We start from the raw sequence: 19,364 nt of genomic DNA on the forward strand, positions 1-19,364 counted from the left end.
TATGAATACTTAAACTCTGGGTTGTTTTTCCATTGTCACTAATGCCTTTAGGTACTTTTCCTTGATTTCTAAGTGGTATTATTTATTTCTTTTACTTGTTTTTAAAACACTGGAAATTAATAACGTGCTGCTGAAGAATGTTCAGTGTGAAGGGTTTTGTTCTTAGCTGTATATGTCTGACAGGTGCTCTGATCCATGCATTGATTTATATGCTAATCTCTTTTACCATTGAAAATGGTGTTGTTATGGTGCACCATATGCACATTAATTAAGTGACTTCACTATCAAAGGCAAAATCAATTGACAAGCCACAATAATACAGCTGCATACTAGACCTGCATGTTAACTGGCATGCAATTATTGCAGATGGTTTTCACTAATTGTTTCTGGTCAGGTGCATATTGGTCCTAACAGGTTGTGCATCTGTGCTCTGTTTTAATTATTAATGAATCACTCTCAAAATGTTTTGGTTGCGTTTAATTAAATGCTGTTTGTCAGTAGATGTCTTTTGAAATGTTGTATTGAAAATAAACATGACCAAATGCTTTATTACCTTATGCGTTTTCCTCAAGTGGTTTTGGGTTGATTTGAAATTCACTTACAGTTCGGATACATCTCCAGAAGATATAGCAGATGAGTCAGAAGATACTAGTCATTGGCAATGAGTTCATCACGTCTTGTACCCTGAAAAAAACTGCATTTCTATTTTACAAGGTTCATGCATTTATGGAGAGGACTGTTTGTTATCACTAGACAATCGTCAAATGATTTAAATTAAATCATGACTGGAGGCTGTTGTTTGCCTACATCGTCCCTAGTCAAAAAACAGCCTGCTTTACAGTAAATTACTCAACTCTTCAATAAAGAATAAATCAATACACTTGATGCTGCGGCCGTGGCGAATCGCGTCACCTTAACTTGACCGCGTCGTGCTCTCGTGAAGTGCGCATGCGCACAGGCTGCTCAATCAAGCGAGCAGCGCCCGAAGCTCAAATAAGCCTCGTTTAGTGCGATCACCTCAGTTCAGCCCGAGACTCCCGCAGACGCGCGTCTCTTCCCGGACTCGCCGCGTATTTGAATGGTGACACACTGCATATGGATTTACAAAGCACATTTCTCAACAGGATTATTAACTCAGTCATTTACAACCTGTCAGGCGGACTTGAGTTCTCTGTGAGGAATACAGTGGTTTCTTTCCAGTTTGAGGAATGGGATTAACGAGATCGAAGAAAAATTGGGATTTGTAGGTCTGGTAAAATGGAGAGATAAAGCTCGTCTAACAGAGCTCACCAAGGTGGAAGCAGCGGTAATTCACAACGAGAGGAAATGCACAGAGGTGAGTTTCAACCAAAATTTCTTTCTTTTTTTGTTGCGTGTCTGACAACACAGTGCGGTTTGGTTCTATATGGACGTTGCAACAAAACAAATACATCTCAACATTCATAGAGCCGTAATAACAAGTTACAGTTTTCAGGGCTAACCGTGGCGTCGCCACCTACAGGTGTGCTTTTGTTTATTAGCTATGTATCACATGTGCCAGTTCTGGCAAATCAATTTCTATTCGTTATTTGCTTCATTTTCATTAAACCGCTGTTCATTTGTATGAGGGGAAATGTATTGTGTTACTGTTAGCCATCAAAAATGGCCACTTGGACGTTAAAAGCGGTATAGTCACAGAACAAAAGGCGAGTTGCATTAGATTTCTGCAGCGTCTCTTGCAACTTCGCCGCGTGAGCGCGTGGCATTTGCAGAAGCGGCGCACGAGTGCTGAAGTGACAGCTCCCGCGTGCCACATCTGGAGCGCGAGCTGCTGCTCCCCAGCCCTCATGACCCCCTCTACTGATGAACCGTGATATCGAGGTTTCTGTAAATGTATATTGAGATCATTTTCCTGTTTTCAACTCCCAGTAGCTAATTAATTCAGACCATGCAAACAAGACAAAATGTGGTAACGCGTTGTATAGCAATGTAGGCTACAATACAGACCAATATAATTAATATATATTAATATAATTAAAATATTTCATATTCACAAAAATATGTATGTGTTTTTATTTATGTTATGTTCACTATTTCGCATTTGTGCGATCACAAGGCGAATACTGTCATGTAAAATATATGACCAAATGTCTTTGTGAATTAAGGCCCACGAAGAAGATCAAGCTCTAAAATAAGTCATAATCTCACCAATTCTATGTTTTGGATGAATGTGAAAGATGATGATGGCGAAATTTCACTCTAACCTAAATTGATTTGCCATCAACTGCTCTATTGCACATTTGAATTACAACCAAAGCATTGTTGATTCTGTAATGAGATTGTACTGTTTGGCTTATAACGAGATGCGCCTGTGACGATTAATCCTACTCTTATTATTTCTATTTGGCTTAATGCGAGTGTGGCCTTAGAGAATGTCAAAATCACAAACTAAAGAAATCAGTTTTTGTAAAGAAATGAAGGAGACGTGAAGTATTTAACACCAGTATGAGTAATTAGTTTGAAGTTTTTATAGCGCACATTGATATGCTACAGGCAAACTGTCACCTGTTTTTAATTAACTTTAAATACAGTAAAGTGCCGCATTTAATTCAAAGGACATTAAGCTCTACAGTTCAGTGGAAAATAGCTAGTCAATCTCTTTGGTCAATTAAAGGTATAATAAAGCGAGAATATATTGTTTTCCTTAGTAGTGAGATTTGTTTGGGTTTTTGTGTGGATGTATTGCTCAAACGCATCATAACATTTTAACGCTTCGTCCCACGGGGCTCATCCCAGATGTGTGCTCATTTGAAACCAGACAGCAGTCAAGATAATTCATGCAGAAAATCCGATCCTATGTGAGATCTGGAGCCACTATTGCCATCCTCATTTTAAGGACAAAACTCGATTTAATTAAGTTAGGCTACTCTAAAACCTTTTTCATTATGCATTTTTTTCATTTGCCATTTGCCTTTAGCCTATATACAAGTTGTGAGCTCTTGGGTTCATCTTTCATGTGTGTTTGTCTGACATCTCTTCAAGAAATAGGGTTCCTCCTCTAGCGTGAGCGGCATGTTTCATCACACGGAGATCGCCTTTGACTTTTCTTTGCCAAACATGTATTTTAGCAAATTAATCCACGCTGATGTATTATTTCGGGTCAAGGTAAACACAGTCTGTTGAGGTTCAGCCCGAGCAGTAACGGAATTGTCTTTTGGTGCTCCTAGCAGTTAGCCAAATGAAAAATAATTACAGTGTTTCGTCCGATGATAATTCTTAAAAGTACTGTTGCTATGGTTACTTCCTTGTCAGGTCAAAATAGGCAAGTAGGTATAACTGCAGACCGGAGATCTCCAAAATGGGGCGTGAACTCCAAAAGTGGGCAGAACCTCCAAAATGGGGCGGAGTCTCCTCGCGCAAAGACTTTCACCATTGGCTCTGGCTCCAGCCAATTGTTATTGACTTACATTTCAAAATAAAACTTTATAAATGTAACATTGTTTCTAGTTCATCTAAAATAAAATATGCTATATAAGTAAATATTCTCCGTGAGAGCAGAGCCCAAAGCTTGTGGCCAGTGCTGTTCGGACTGGAGTTTGAACCTCAGCTTAATGATATAAACGGGAATCACCCACGAGCTCTCCCGCGAGCCGTCCCAGTGCAGCGCAGGGGAACGATTTCACTCTATCGCTTTGTTCTAAGCAACGGGGGCGTCCCGGGGCTCGAAATTCACAGGGTTCCTGTGATCTCCATTTGGAGATCTCCAGGCTGCAGTTATACCCTTCTCTAACTGCAGCCTGGAGATCTCCAAATGGGGGCGGGAACTCCAAAACGGGGTGGGAGGATTAAAGTGTTGATTTCCTACATTATGCTACAAAACATGCTAACCCCTAAACCTACCCCACACCTGACCCTAACCTTAACCAGTGAAACTGACTGCACGGCAGGATTGGCGCTGAACAGCGTGGTAAAGAAAGTTGCAGTTCAGGAGATAAACAGTTAATAAGATTATACGATATGAGATCGTTCCGTAACTCCCCAACCGGACCTCACCGGACAATGGCACCTTTTTAATTTCCAGGCTGCAGTTATACCCTTCTCGAAGGCTGCGCCCTCAGGAGGTTGTTTTTGTCCTAAATCTCTTTGAGGATGTCTCATTTCAGAGAAAAAAACTAATCTTTAAAATTACTGTTATTCCTCGTAAATTACAGTCATTTGTTTCCTACTCTGCAATGTAATAGTTACTTTTCTGAAGTGATACCGTCTTGATGTATGCAGCCTTCGAAATGCTGACAAACAGGCGGCACGGTTACCATAGCAGCAAATTGCCACTTGAGCGATTTCCATTATGTCCTCCTGACTACCAGGAAAAAAACAGTTTTGTGAATTTAATATCTTGTCATGTCATTACATTGTTTAGAGCGTAAGAAAAAATTTGCACAAATAACATTTTTGAAAAATTATATTTTATTTTATATATATATATATATATATATATATATATATATATACAGGAAGTGCTTGTAATACCAAGTTTCTAGACATTGTTCAAATTGTTATGCCATGTCCTCTGTTTTTTTAAATATAAAAAGACATGAAAAGGCAAAAATAGTGGGATTTTTGTTTTAATCACAAATCAATTTTCATTTTTATACCAAACTTTATATAAAGATGATTCTCAACTGTTATGAAAGATATTTTTTAAAAACATTTTTTTTAATGTGAAATGTGTGTAAAATGGCCATAAACGAGTTTAGTTTTTCCATTACATACAATGTATCTATAAACTGTTTCTAATTTGCATATTAATGTGTTTTTGGGGCAACATAGAATGAACAAATAAGTGCAGTAATAGGAGTAATAATTAGCAAGATTTTCATAATAATATCTAATATTTAATAGGAATATTGATACATAATTTTTTCTCTATTCATTTGTTGTGTTAAATTAATGTCCAATCATTTGGTATCTCTGAAAAGCCCTGAATGTGCTCTGTACAGGACATCCAGACTTAAAACTATGACATGTAACGTCTCAGAGAAATCCCTAAAAAAATAGAGGACAAAACTCCATAGCTGGCAGTCAGGAGGATATATTGTATACCCATTATATACATATAATATCCATTATATACATATAATTTCCATTATATGTATATAATAGATATAATAGATATTTAAATATAATCTTGAACAGAAAACAGAAAGTTGGACCGACTTTGATGACGCGTTTCCACTGTTATTAACATTGTAAGTTGTTTGTGGGGGTGATGATAAATTTGACATCTCCTTTCTAAATGGTATAATCAATCTCTCTATGTTTAGAAAGTCACGGAAACACATGTGATTTTCTTCCACCATATTTGCTATATTCTGCTGTTCGTCACTAGCCCATAAAAGTTTACTAATCTATGACAACTTTGCTTCTGAGAACCCTGGAAATTGGGTCTTTTTGATTTTGTTTGCACACTGGCTGTAAAAAGTGTACCAGAATGAAAGCAGAGGCACGCTGTACTTGACATAACGCACATGTGGCTGTCTTCAGCTGTGTCTTATCATACTGAATGAATGGCAACTGATTGGCCTGAAAATAAATACCAATTTACTGCCAATTCAGTGACCAACACTATAAACACACTTGAGACCGTTCATTGCTTTATTTTGCTGTCTAGATAATTAATTTTCACAAAACTCAGAAGGAAATAAATTAATATAGCATCATAATTAAATCAACAATGTGGCTGTGTGTGATGCTTTGTCATTTAATTATAAATTTTCGAGGCAGGGAATCTTTGGCCATCTGGCCTTGTGTCAGAGAAGGGTGTCAAGTGCAAGACTTGTTTTGACATGACAAGGATCTTCAACGTTTGATCAGTCTGACAGATTTATTCCTGTCCAGATACAGGGCTCGGAGAGTAATAGAGGAGTTTGGTGTGATCAATGTGCCCCACAATGCCCATGGCCTTTGCCTCTGCACAATGAATCAGTGCTGTTAGAACAGTCGGTTTCAGACAGAGAGAGACGAGACTGGATCAGTCAGATTCTGTGCTGTTTTTAAGGATCTACCAATGTCAGGATACTTAAGAATCCAAGTCATTTCCGGTATGGTCATTTTGCAGTGCTGATACAGTATTTCCCAGTCTTGTATACGGGTGTCCTGAGCATCATGTCGGATGAAGGACACGATTGTGGCTAGAATGTGATGTCACATGCCTATTTTTGTTTGCTAACATTTGACATGCTCTTGCTCACTTCTGTTTCCAGCCTGGGTTCTCCTCGTTGTAATAGAAGAGGGATTTGCCCTGGCGCAGAAAATTAAAGGTATGACTCACACATTATCACACTCATATCGGAATTGTCAACTGTGACAGTCCTATCTATACACATTTTTGCACTGGGCGCTTGCAGAGGGTTTCCATGCAGCTCTTTTTGCTTTCAGTTTCTGAACAGTTTGCGGCTGAACTGACCAGTAAATGTAGAGTTTTAAACTCATTAAAAATGCAAACGAAATGCTACTATCGACCAGACAAGTGGATCTAGGGTTGAAATATTTGTTTTTGTATTTCTTTGTAAGCTCAAAATAAGTATGTACAAATTCTTACTCAAATCAGTGTGGGACTCTATGGTCAGCTGTTGATGACTGTCACCATCTGCAAAAATACTGACCCAGTCTCTTCACTCTGCTTCAGTGATTGCTAATCTTAGTTGCACTTTTCGTTTATTTTGGTCGAACAAATGCCATATTCTGTCTGTTTCATTCCTGTTTCCTCAATCCTCCCGTCATCTATCTGTTCTCACAGAGACGCAGAATGCGGGTGAATCTCTGTCTAATGCTGAGCAGTGCGGCCAGTGGACCCGGAATATCAATGGAGGCCTGTTTACATCTCCAAACTATCCTAACTCCTATCCACCCAACAAGGAGTGTGTGTACATCCTAGAAGGTAACCTCCCTAAAAGCAAATGAAAGAAGCCTCTCCGGCTGTTCTTCAGCTGTTAGATGTCAAACTGACAGTAACTGTTAATGACAGCATGATTGATGTCTGCCTCAAGTTAACAACGTTTACTAATATAGAAGTGTTATATTTTGCCTCTAGGTACTTAAGAACTCTTCTCTTTATCATTATGGTATATACAACATTAATTATATTCTCTAAACAGCATCATATCTGCTGGTGCATCTTAGTATAACACTACAAGTGTGAATGACCATTTTGTACTGGCATAACAGTATTTGAAGCAGTGCAAGAGCGCCCCCTTTGGGCGAAGCAAATTGACGTACATTCAAATACTTTTGAGGGAAATAAATATATAATTTTTCAAATCATCATTTTAAACTAGATATAAGCATTTATTTCTGTTTTTATTTATTTTTGTTGAATAAATACATGTGGCTACCATCGGCTGGATTTCCCCTTTCAATCCTTTCAACATGTGCATCTTGATGTGATTTTTCACATTTCAGACCAACAAGATAATGTAGATAGAGTATGAACATTTTAACAAATACTTGCACGTGATGGAGTTTCCACGTTACCCAATGGCCTAAGTGACATTAATTTACCTTAGGAACGTATTTAACTGAATGGATATTAGTAATCCTGTGCATATTTATTTGCCTTTATATGTAGAACAGAAAGAAGCTATTTTTTCTTGATAAATAACTGTAGAAAATGCAGAGTATGTGGTTTTAATGCAAGCAGCAGCAAATACAGCCGAACAACCCTAAATCAACAGTGACATTGGTTATTTGTTTCAGGGACTGATATGATTATGGTTGATGTGCCTCAAGCAGGTGACCTAAATTCAAAATTTAGTTAGTGGATACCAAGGTGAAAAGTATTAAATGTATTAAAAAATATACTTGAAATTCAAGTAGTATGTTTATAATACATTTGTATTCCCAACATGCTTATTTGAAGTGCAATGTTGCTTAATTGTACTACATGTTTGTGTATTTATGTACAACACAAATTGGAGATTACTGTGGACATTCCTCTATTTGTATTAATAAATCAAAATGAATTCAAATTAGATGTGCATTGCAGTATAATGGTCTATCATGTTCTTTCAACAAGGTTATGAAAGAGAATTCATCTTCATTTGTAGTAGACTGTCTGTTCATAATGTGGACCTGGATGAAATGTGGATGTAAAATCTGTATTGTTCATTTTGATAAATTTTCCCATGGCTTCAATGGCTTCCTCCAGCACAGGTTACCGTGTCACATACTGTACAGTTATAAACTAAATATAATGTTTGCTCTTTCATTCTTGATTCCCTCTCTCCTGCAGCTCTCCCTCGACAGAGAATTCAGCTGGCCTTTGACAAAACATACTATATCGAGCCTTCCTTCGAGTGCCGTTTTGACCATATTGAGATAAGGGATGGTCCCTTTGGTTTCTCCCCTCTTATTGATCGCTTCTGTGGGCCAAAGAGTCCAGGCGTGGTCACCTCCACGGGCCGCTTTATGTGGATTAAATTCACTAGCGACGAGGAGCTGGAAGGCTTAGGTTTCCGCGTCAAATACACTTTTATAGCAGGTAACCCTGACAGTGAAAACAGGCAGTTTGGTGTATTTACTTCATAAATGCATTCTGAATTTAAAGAGGTGGCCTTGATGCTGTAGAGTCCTTGCTTGCCTGTTTCACATTGCAGCATTGCTTGTCTGTCTGTCTGACTTGATGCATGATGTGCACAAACAGGAGTTTGTATTCAGTAAATTTGACTGAATCCAGTGATTTAAGCAATTGGTGATTCGATTCGATTCCGTTAAATTAATTACCTTTGCATATAAATGGGACCACCTTCCTTATGTAAATTAGATTTCACAACAATTTTGTAATAATCCTCAATGGCAACTTCTGATAACAATTTTATCATTTATGACCACTATTATACACTGTAAAATGTGGAAACCTGTAGTTGTTACCTTAAGGAGCTATTTCTACCTGATCTAATCTTTGAAATTACTTTTGTTGGTATAATTTAATGTATTTAGGTTGATTCATTGATGTTATTTGTATTTGAAATTTGTTACTTAAACTCTATTTATTTAGAGATTACCACATGAAGCACATTTTTTTAAGTTAACATTTTTACAGTGTAGGAAATATTCATGCAAGCTTGCTGTTGTTGTTATGCTCTCCTTATACTTTGAATATGAATACTTCAACTTGATTTATTTGATTTTTAGGCATGACAATTCTGGGCCAAATCCTGTTCAGATGCAGTAGCTTTAAGACTTTCAGATGTTCTGTGTGCTTAAGGTCTAATAAGACAAACACTAAATGCTGTTTATTAGATCAAGCGGCAGATCTTTGCACCTCAGCACCCACGGCTCTCTTAAACTGGATTTTAATGCACGTTTGGAGCATGGGATTTCCAGTGTGTGCTATCTGGGTAATGCGATATCTGTCTTATCATTTCAGACCCAGATTTTCATTTGCACGTCGGTGGATTGCTAAATCCAATTCCAGGTAAGCCCCTCAATATTTTCACCCCCTACTTCAATTCCATCTCAAGTGCTTTCTATTCTCTGCGGCAGGCTGCAGGCTATCTGCCACTGACATCCTCCACTCCTCCCTCTCTCTGTTGGTCTTATGCTGCCTATCTGACTCTGTCTCTTGTCGGACTTTCCATTTCTGTTTTCTCCAAAAACCCTCCGTTTGCCTCCCATTTGCAGTCACTGCTTTCTCTTGCTTTCTTTTAGCTAGTGCCACTTTAGGTTTTCTCTTTTCCTTATTTCACTCTACCCTGTATTTTCCCGCTTCCACATTTTTCTTCGGCAGATTGCCAGTTTGAGATCAGTGGTACAGACGGAGTCATCCACTCCAGTCAGGTGGAAGAAGAGGATAAGGTCAAAAATGGAGATGCGTTGGACTGCATCTGGACCATCCGTGCCCCTCCGCAGTCCAAGGTGACCCTCTTCGATTCTCCTTTACCTGCACAGTTCATCAAATGAGATGACCCTGCTCTTCTGCCACGAGCAGATATATGAGCACCTAAAACCAGGGCCTGACGAAAGACCACAGGAGGCCATCAGGCCCCCCTGACCCTTTTTCTGCTGAGAAAACTTTTCAAGAGCTCAAATTAGCATTGCAGCAGCAGCAAGAATTAGGCCAATGATGCAGAAATGGCGTTAGAGCCGAATCAGCAAGTACAAGGAATAAGACTGAGGGAAGAAAACGGCATTAAGATGGCCCGGGGATTATACACTCACCTGCTCTAAGCAGATCGGAACACTTAGCGGGCTAAAAAAAAACAACCTAAAGAGTGAATGATTACAAAGCATGAAGATAAGTCATTAGAGTTGTGAGGGCCAACTTTTTTTGTAATCTTTTGTGCCTGTGTCTTAAAGAAAACATAGCCAGGAACTTTTTTGTTGTTGTTGTTATTCTCAGTAAGCAGTCCCCATAGATCAGGACAGTTCAGTTTGTGTCAGACCAAACTGCAGCAGTATTTTCCGTGCTGCTCGAAATTCCTTTTTTGCTATTTGCTGTATTCTTTCTTGTCCTGTTCAAGTCAGCATTTTGCAGAATCTAGCTGATGCATTTGCTAAAGGTTGGTTCATCCCTACAGATATACCTTCGCTTCCTCGAGTACCAGATGGAGCACTCAAATGAGTGCAAGAAGAACTTTGTGGCCGTGTATGACGGCAGCAGCGCCATTGAGAACCTGAAAGCGAAGTTCTGCAGCACGGTGGCCAATGACGTGATGCTGGATACCGGCGTGGGCGTTGTGCGCATGTGGGCCGACGAGAGCAGCAGACTCAGCCGTTTCCGCATGCTCTTCACCTCATTTGTAGATCGTGAGTATAGACATTCTTAACGTTCAAAAGTACAGTGTTGGTAACTAATACAGAATGACAAAGTGAGTATAGCCAAATATACAGATCAATAAAACACAGTGAAGACTATTAGCGGCTGCTTGTATCATTGAATTGAGAAGCAGTGAAAAGCATTCATATTTCATGGGCAAATTAGTATGGATGGATGTGACCTTTGGAGAAGTCTGTGCCAAGTCAGCTAGCAAAAAAAAAGAGCTAAAGCTAGCAGGCTGGGTAGAAGCATCATTTATATTTAATTTTGTAATGTGCTTTAGGCAGAGTCTGCCTGTCCAGGATAGAAAGCAATCTTGCTAACCGCAGTATGAAAACAGCACGAAAACAAAGCGAGCAGGACAGATCCCTAGGTTATAATGTGCCAGATTTCATGAAAATGACAAGCCATTTACATAACAACTTAATATGATGCAAGAAAATGCTGTTGTACATCTCTGTTTAACTGTTACATGCACTAGGATTAAATATTGTTATCTGTCAACCTTTACATTCTAATGCATAAATTGAAATCAGCTCTTTTCAAGCATGCAAGTTTATCACAAACGTTGCTTGAAATGTCAGAAAAAAAGATGTTTAATAATTGACTGAAATATGCTATGATCCATGGGAGCTGACTTGAACAAGCTGGCATTTATTTAAAAATGGACCATTTAAGGAGTGTGAAGTTAATTAAAGTGATCTCTGTAGAAAGCAGTGATATCAAAAAGCCAATTACTCCCCCAACCTCATGCTAATGGGTCAGTCTTGATGGAAAATTGGAAGTTATCTGCACCTCTTAAAGAAAGAAAGAAAACACTAAATGAAGCTTTATTTCGTGAGTTAGATGTTTTGGTATGAATGATATATCACATTTTCTTTCCACTTTGCTTTTCAGGACAGTTGGTGTTTAAAGTTTGTATGCAAATTGCGGAAAATTACCATGGAGCAAATGGATATTTTTGCTCTACTTTGTAATACTTTTAATAAATGCCAGAATAATCAGAGGAATTAATTGCAGCATTCAATGTCAACTCCATCTGAATATTAATCTTGCTTAGAGCGCAAACGCAGTGGCAGTGGCAAATGCAAATGATTTTCATGGCTATGTTCGTAGAGCTGCTGAAAGCCTTGCAGTGCTGTGAATAGATTGGCACAGCCAAGTTGTGTTTGGATTAGTTGGTTAATTTAATGCCTTCACTACCATCTTGGCAATGAGCAACAATTTCACTTTCTTTTCCACTGTGTGTTTCAAAACCTCACATACACTCTGAGCACTACAGAAGATTTGTCCTTTTACCATCAGAATGCACACCAATAACAATAATACATGTTCGCATTTGAGTTTTCTCTGGGCCAGTGCCACAGATACACTGCCATTCAAAAATTTGGGGTCACTAAGATTGTGTAATGTTTTTGAAAGGAGTCTCTTATGCTCACCAAGGATCCATTTGATCAAACAATTATGAAGTATTATCAAGTATTATTACATATTTTATGTAATATTTAAAAATGTAATTTATGTGATGACAGATGAGTCTTCAGTGTAACATGATCCTTCAGAAATCATGCTGATTTGCTGCTTAAGAAACATTTCGTATTATCAGTTCTTAAAAATTGTGCTTCTTAATATTTTAAGAAGCTGTGATACATTTTATAGGATCCTTTGATGTACTGAAAGAAAAAAATATTTGAAAATTGTTTGTAACAATGGCTTTACTATCATTTAATGCATCATTGCAGAATGAAAGTATTAATTTAGTAGTAAAGCAGTATTAGCATTAACTCTTACTGACCACAGACTGTTGAATGGTAGTGCACATTCATCTTGTCAGACTGTGTACATCCTGCTCTGGATCGCCACCCTTAATGTTTCTTCTCTAACTAATACACTTGGCGCCTCACCCCATTCCTCTGATGAGCGATAATGTGTCAGGGGATGTGGTGTGACTTTGGCAGTCGTCAATGGCCACTGTTGGAAGGCAAGAAATGTCGAACAATTTTGGAAATGAGCACAATATAGTGGGAGCAGGGAGCCGTTGCCAGGAAATGAAAGTTATGACCTCTTCAAGCCTCTGTCAGAAGCACTTAGTCCTTTAAACTGGATGAGATTTTTCCCTCCTCACTCAAGCTCTAGCACAGCAGTTATAAGGAGGATGCTTGGGTTTTGGCATAAAATGGAGACCGAGGGATGAGGCTGTGCAGCTGAAAGAGGGAGACGCGAGGAGGAGATGAGTGTCAGGGTTTACAGACGCAGCCTGAAGGATTCATCCCCAGAGATCAGCACTCACCTTCAATTACAAGCTTATCTCCCCCTCTCCCTCGCTTTCCATTCTTCATTACCCTCCGCTCTGACTAGCATGCTAAGCGTATGTTCAGTCAAGAGCTTCATGGCAACTTGGCCAGATGGGCTTTGTGATGGCTGTTAGATTTGATTTATAGTGTTGTGCTCAACACCCGCTACACAGCCTGTGGCACAGGCATGAGGCGCACGTATCTGCAGATGGCCTGCTATGAGAAGAAAGAATGGGGGTTGCCTTGTTTTTAAGAGATTTAATCTTCTCTATCTGTTCTGTTTTTCAGCTCCATGCTCAAGCAGCACCTTTTTCTGTCACAGCAACATGTGCATCAACAACTCACTGGTGTGCAACGGCGTTCAGAACTGCGTTTACCCCTGGGATGAGAACCACTGCAAGGGTGAGTTACTGCATAAACACCAGCTTCTGTTTCTCACCTGCAACACCTGAAACAGTAACCTCCGTTTGTGGTTAAAATGCTATTCTTTCAACAAAACCATTCTGTTTTTGTAACATGTTTTAGTGCTGTTGTTTTATTTATTTGTAAAATATCCTTTGGATTATTCAAAATTTATTTTTGAATATACGCACTACCAAAAGTTTGGGGTTAGTAATGCTAAAATGCTCTCCAATGCTGCAAAAATCAAGTAAATTTGAAATAACTGTTTTCTATTTTCATATGACATCTTTTAAAATTTAATTTATTCCTGTGATGGCAAAGCCATTACTGGTCATCTCCAGTCTTCAGTGAGCACGTTTACATGCCGTTTATGTTTAATAAGCCAGAAACACGCGTGGTCATGTAAACACGGTAACCCGTTTTCTTTTATCGGAGTAAGGTCATAAACGGCGTAAGCATAAACCGGTCGACACAGGTAGTTTTTTTGCCTCTTACCCTAATTTCGCGCGGCATGTAAATGCAATAACCCACTTTCTGTTGGCTTATTGAAGTGCGCAAGTGTGATACGTGACAGGAACGCATCGTTAGTGCATCTAGACAGAGCAAACGTTACGCAGTAAAGAAAGAAGGAAATATATCACAAAAGCAGACTCTTTCATGACTCAAAATGATGTGTTCTCATCTCGTGCAGCAGAAGTAGAAGTGGTTGAGTCAAAACGCTGCATATATAACTGCATGAGAGGATAATATGAGCTGTAAGTTTCACGCTGACATGTTGCAAGCTTTAGCTTTTTAACATCACAACTGACAAACATATGGAATACTCTGAGTCAGATACGCAAATGATTATATTTTGACGTCACTAAAGGGAATTAACCTGATTTCTGTCAGGACCACTATCATCAAAGATGACTGACAATTAGCATACAATTTGGATTGGCGGTATATGGTTCTGTTCTGGGCAAGAACTCTCTGCACATTCATCAGTGTTGGGCAAGTTACTTCCAAAATGTAATACATTATATATTACTAGTTACTGTCTTTTGAAAGTAATTAGTTACATTACAATATTACTGTCTCTGAATTGTAATGTGTTACACTACTTTTGAGTTACTTTCATCAAAATATCCACATTAGTATTATAAAATGCCAAAATGTAGTTTATTGCTGCTCATTCTACATCCAGTGGAGGGTAATGTGGTAGGTCTATATAGCATAAAATTATAAAATCATATTTAGATACCGGTATGTAGGTCTACATTAATGTTACGTTGTAGTTTAGGTTAAACACAGATAAGCACAAACCGCATTATTACATTCATAAATAACACCGGTAAATAAAGCAAAATGTTATAATATACAAACAATAAACACAATGCCTAGCCTATAGGTTATTTTGAACGGTTTCAGAAGAAAACAAGAATGAAAAATATATGTTGCTAAACAAGCCAAAACGAACTAGGCTAATTCAATGCGAAACTGAAAGCAAACGGCGTTCTCGCGCAGCCTACCTCTCTCATAATCCATTAAATGTGTCCATATTTGCGATGTATTTGAATGATAAACTATTATTTATTATGTAAACCAGGCAGGCTACTTAACGCGCTTAAAAAACATCCTTGTCACATGAGCAAATGTGTGTCTGGCCCGAGCTCAGGCTGATCGACACGGATTGTACGCAGTATGCACTATTTATATTAACCAGTGTATCTATACGTTTGGTTGACTATTTTATTCTGATAATGAACAGGCTTCAACGTTTGCAATGCTGTAGGCGTGTGTGCGTGAGGCGCCGGCGCGATCAAACAGCGGAAACAAACAACAAAAAAATACGTTCGCATATTCATTCATTTTATATATACACTATGATTTAATAAAAAGAGATTTTATTTTTAGTTAAACTTAATTTTTGTTGCTCGTATGCGCTCGTCCGCCGTATTTTTTCTCTTCTCCGACCCCGCAGCTCTCTCCGATAGCTTAGTGTTAGTGGCACCAGTCCAGGTGTTTCCAGGTTTTACTCGTGCTATTTCTCCATGTTGAGAGTTTGGTGTCGCACATATTGCACCTGACTATGCATTCTTATCCTTTTCTCCGATGAACTGAAAATAACAGGAGTGTGTCCATCTCACAAATGTAGAATCCGTCTCTGCAGTCATCTCAACCATCTAATTCCAGCAACAGGAAATAGACAAACTATTTTACCCGCAGAATTTTTTCTCTGGTGCTGTTTTGCTGTGTTGGTAAATTCACCACTTAATTTAGAGTTAAGATATGTTGTTGTAACTTGCGTTACTGAGATTGTAACGAGTAATAATATTACCCAAATTTTATTAGTAATGCGTTATATTACTGCGTTACAGCAAAAAGTAATATACTACTGTAATATTATTACTCTTGTAATGTGTTACTCCCAACACTGGCATTCATGCAGTCTAGCATAGATAAGAGCAGGGAGAGCAGCATTAACTCCCCAGTGTAACAGAACAAAACCAACATAAATGTAAGATATCATTAGGTTCAATAATTTTATATAACATTTTGAAATGAGTCTGATTCAAGGAGAATCAGAAGGCTGAATCCTGACTGACAAGAGGAGGAGTTGGGGATGGAGGAGGGTAATTAGCTATTGAGCAACACGAAGTTGGTGATAATACTAAAGGACCTTATATACGAGTGCTGTGATTGGTGTCTCATCTCTATAGGTAGACGTGGATCAGCTGAGAGTCAGCTGATGCGAGCTTGATTAACGTGACCTGCCAGAACTGATGCTACGCTATGATTTATTAATAAAGTAAGCTGTAAACGCAGCTTACTTGCGTTGTCAGGTTACTGGTGTGCATGTAAACGGGAAACCTGGTTATTTTAATTATCTGATATTTGTGAGTTATCAGCTTACTGGTGTGCAAGTAAATGTGCTCAGTGTCACGTGATCCTTCAGAAATCATTCTAATACGCTGATTTGCTGTCATGTTTCATCATGTTTTTCAGGATTCTTTGATGAATATAACATGATTTATTTGAAAAAGAAATCTTTTGTATCATAAGAAATGTCTTTACTGTTACTTTATCAATTTAATGCATCCTTGCTCAATTCTTTGCTTTAAAAAATCTTTTAAAAAAATCTGTTGCTTTAAAAAAAGGTATAAATCCCCAAATTTACACGTAATGTTTCAGTCAGTCTATGTTAATTCAATCTTCTCCGCCAGCACTTAAAAGATTAGTTCACTTCCAGAATGAAAATTTCCTGATAATTCACTCACCCCTATGTCATCCAAGATGTTCATGTCTTTCTTTCTTCAGTCAAAAAGTAATTAAGGTTTTTGAGGAAAACAATCCAGGAATTTTCTCCATAAAATGGACTTTAATGGTGGCCAACAGGTTGAAGGTCCAAATTGCAGTTTCAGTACAGCTTCAAAGTGCTCTACACAATCCAAGCTGAGGAATGAGGGTCTTATCTAGCGAAACGATCAGTCATTTTCTAAGAAAAATACACATTTATATACTTTTTAACCACAAATGTTCATCTTAACCCTAAACCAATATACTAGCAAAATCCTTTTCTTTGTCTTTTCTGCATTTCTCCTCTCCTCTGCTTTAGCTTTTTTTTTTTTTAAGCTAGCCTTCTAATAAATGTGGCATTGTATACTGTGAATATTGTTGGCTCTGTGATGAATTGCTTATGTTCCTGTCTTGTAAGTCCCTTTGGATAAAATAATCTGCTGAATGCATAAATGTAAATTATACTGACTTAAACTGATACCATCAGAGTCTTTTTGTTCACAAATTGAACTGGTCTCTATTTTTGTTGTTGTGAGCAACTATCAAGTTCAAAACATTATAAATATTATTTTGTGGCATATTTTCCCTGTCCATACATTCCATTCAGGCTGCAAGCTCAGGTGTTTCTCTGAATCTCTGAATGAGTCGACTTCTTTGTGCTTTTATATATGCAATATAACTACTTTTTAACTATTAAAAGTATGTTTGAATGTCTCTCTATGTTTTAAAGCTTGTTTGACTAAAAGCTCTTTGTTTCTCCACCCTCAGAGAGAAAGTCCAAGGGACTCTTTCACCAAATCACAAAAACGCACGGCACGGTAATCGGCATCTCTGCTGGTGTGGTTCTGGTCTTGCTCATCATCTCCATCCTGGTGCAAATGAAACAACCTCGTAAGAAAGTAGTGGCCCGTCGTCCGGCAGTCTTCAACAAAGGCGGCTTCCAGGAGGTCTTTGATCCCCCCAACTATGAGCTGTTTTCCCTCCGGGACAAGGAGCTTTCGTCAGACCTGGCCGAGCTGTCGGATGAGCTGGACGGCTACCATAAGCTGCGGCGCGCCTCCACCATGTCTCGATGCATCCACGAGCACCACTGTGGCACCCAGGCCTCCTCAGGCGGCAGCACAAAGCAGAGCCGCACCACGCTCAGCTCAATGGAGCTCTCTTACCACAACGATTTCTCCAAGCCACCGCCCATGAAGACCTTTAATAGCAGCAACACCGGCACCTACAAGAAGAGCTGCTACGGCTACAAACAGACTTACGACTGCGCCGAGCAGGTGATCGAGGACCGCGTGATGGAGGAGATCCCCTGTGAAATCTACGTGAGGGGTGGGAGCGTAGGAGGGGCTGCGGGCAGTGTTGGAAGCGGCTGCGGGAGCATTACCATCCGAAACCATGGCAGTGCTCGTAGCAACAACACCACCACCGTGGTGGACCCGGGACAGCGCTCCATATCCATGGACTTCTGAGATGGCGAAGAAAGACGAGGGAGAACGAGAGTCCTGACCACAACTGGCTTTGTCCTGCATTGCTGTTTTTAATGCATGGGCTCCAGTGTCATATAGACAAGCACGGATTGCACTGAGTGAACGGACTGTACACGGACAGGCAGAGAAGACCCCGTGTGGCTGGCTATTTTAATCTATGTAAATTTAAAATGAAAGATAAACAGTATGTAGGTTTTGTGTTGTTGCTTGGCATTAACTCACGTTTTGCATCATTTGACTCTGTGGATAACTCTTAATTATGCTCAAATAAAGATGACCTATTATGAACTGAAGCCAAAACCATCCCCTGCTGTAACCTTAAACGCTGTTCACACCAAGGATGATAACTATAAAGTTTTAATAATAGTTCTAATTCTATGAGAATAGTGAAGTCCACACCACAAGTACACAACAAAATGTTGTAGAAAGTACCTTTCATTAATATTTATAAAAAAATGGCAAGTAACATTTAATTAAATGTGAAATGTTAGTAGAAAGTAGACAGACTGAAAGTATTTTCTTGTAAAACATACTTCAATACATACACTCTTAAAAATAAAAAGGATGTTTTTGCAGTGATGCTATAGAAGTAGGGCTGCACAATTAATCGAATTTCTAATCACGATTACAATTACAGATGCCACAATTACGTAATGGTTCAAAGCGGCAATTAATCGTTCAAAGTCCACTTATGTTATTCTGAGTGCTTAAGATGTGGTTTTTTTGTCTTTCTACATGTTATCTTAAAGGGTTTTTCCATTGTTTTAATTTTTGTGTTAGTATAACATTATAATACCTTTTTTATAAATATTTTTACTTTTTTATTATTTAAAGAAGAAACCAAGCAATGTACAGTTGACATTTAAGCCTTAATGCTATAGAAAAACAATAAAAGTTTTTCTCTTTGAGTGTTTTCAGCTTGTTTATTTTCATATAAAAATATGGCATGCAGTTGCTTCAAACAATGGTATAAACATCATTCAGTGTAAATTGTGATAATCATAATTAATAATCGCAATTACAATTTAACAGAATAATTGACAATAATGATTTTTGTCATAATCGTGCAGCCCTAGGAACCATTTTTGGCTCCCCAACAAACCTTTC

At 38.5% G+C, this 19,364-nt stretch overlaps 1 protein-coding gene across 1 annotated transcript; it reads left to right on the forward strand.

Moving 5' to 3' along the window:
• Positions 1-821: 821 nt before the first annotated feature.
• On the forward strand, positions 822-18,752 carry LOC107660668 (neuropilin and tolloid-like protein 2). The gene is made up of 9 exons (XM_016450055.1): positions 822-1,336; positions 6,243-6,299; positions 6,779-6,919; positions 8,270-8,518; positions 9,407-9,454; positions 9,767-9,894; positions 10,557-10,785; positions 13,378-13,491; positions 17,539-18,752. The coding sequence occupies exons 1-9, from the start codon at positions 1,327-1,329 to the stop codon at positions 18,237-18,239; spliced, it is 1,677 nt and encodes a 558-aa protein (XP_016305541.1). The 5' UTR covers positions 822-1,326; the 3' UTR covers positions 18,240-18,752.
• The last annotated feature ends 612 nt before the right edge of the window (positions 18,753-19,364 follow it).

Source organism: Sinocyclocheilus anshuiensis, unplaced genomic scaffold (genome assembly GCF_001515605.1).
Source record: "Sinocyclocheilus anshuiensis isolate Anshui unplaced genomic scaffold, SAMN03320099.WGS_v1.1 scaffold1879, whole genome shotgun sequence".
Taxonomy (NCBI): Eukaryota; Metazoa; Chordata; class Actinopteri; order Cypriniformes; family Cyprinidae; genus Sinocyclocheilus; species Sinocyclocheilus anshuiensis.

What these genes read in the sequence shown, in the direction of transcription:
- LOC107660668 (XM_016450055.1), top strand. An exon ending in GTGCCCCTCCGCAGTCCAAG is followed by an intron (nt 9,895 to 10,556) that starts GTGACCCTCTTC and finishes TCATCCCTACAG; the next exon opens with ATATACCTTCGCTTCCTCGA. An exon ending in CTTCACCTCATTTGTAGATC is followed by an intron (nt 10,786 to 13,377) that starts GTGAGTATAGAC and finishes TCTGTTTTTCAG; the next exon opens with CTCCATGCTCAAGCAGCACC.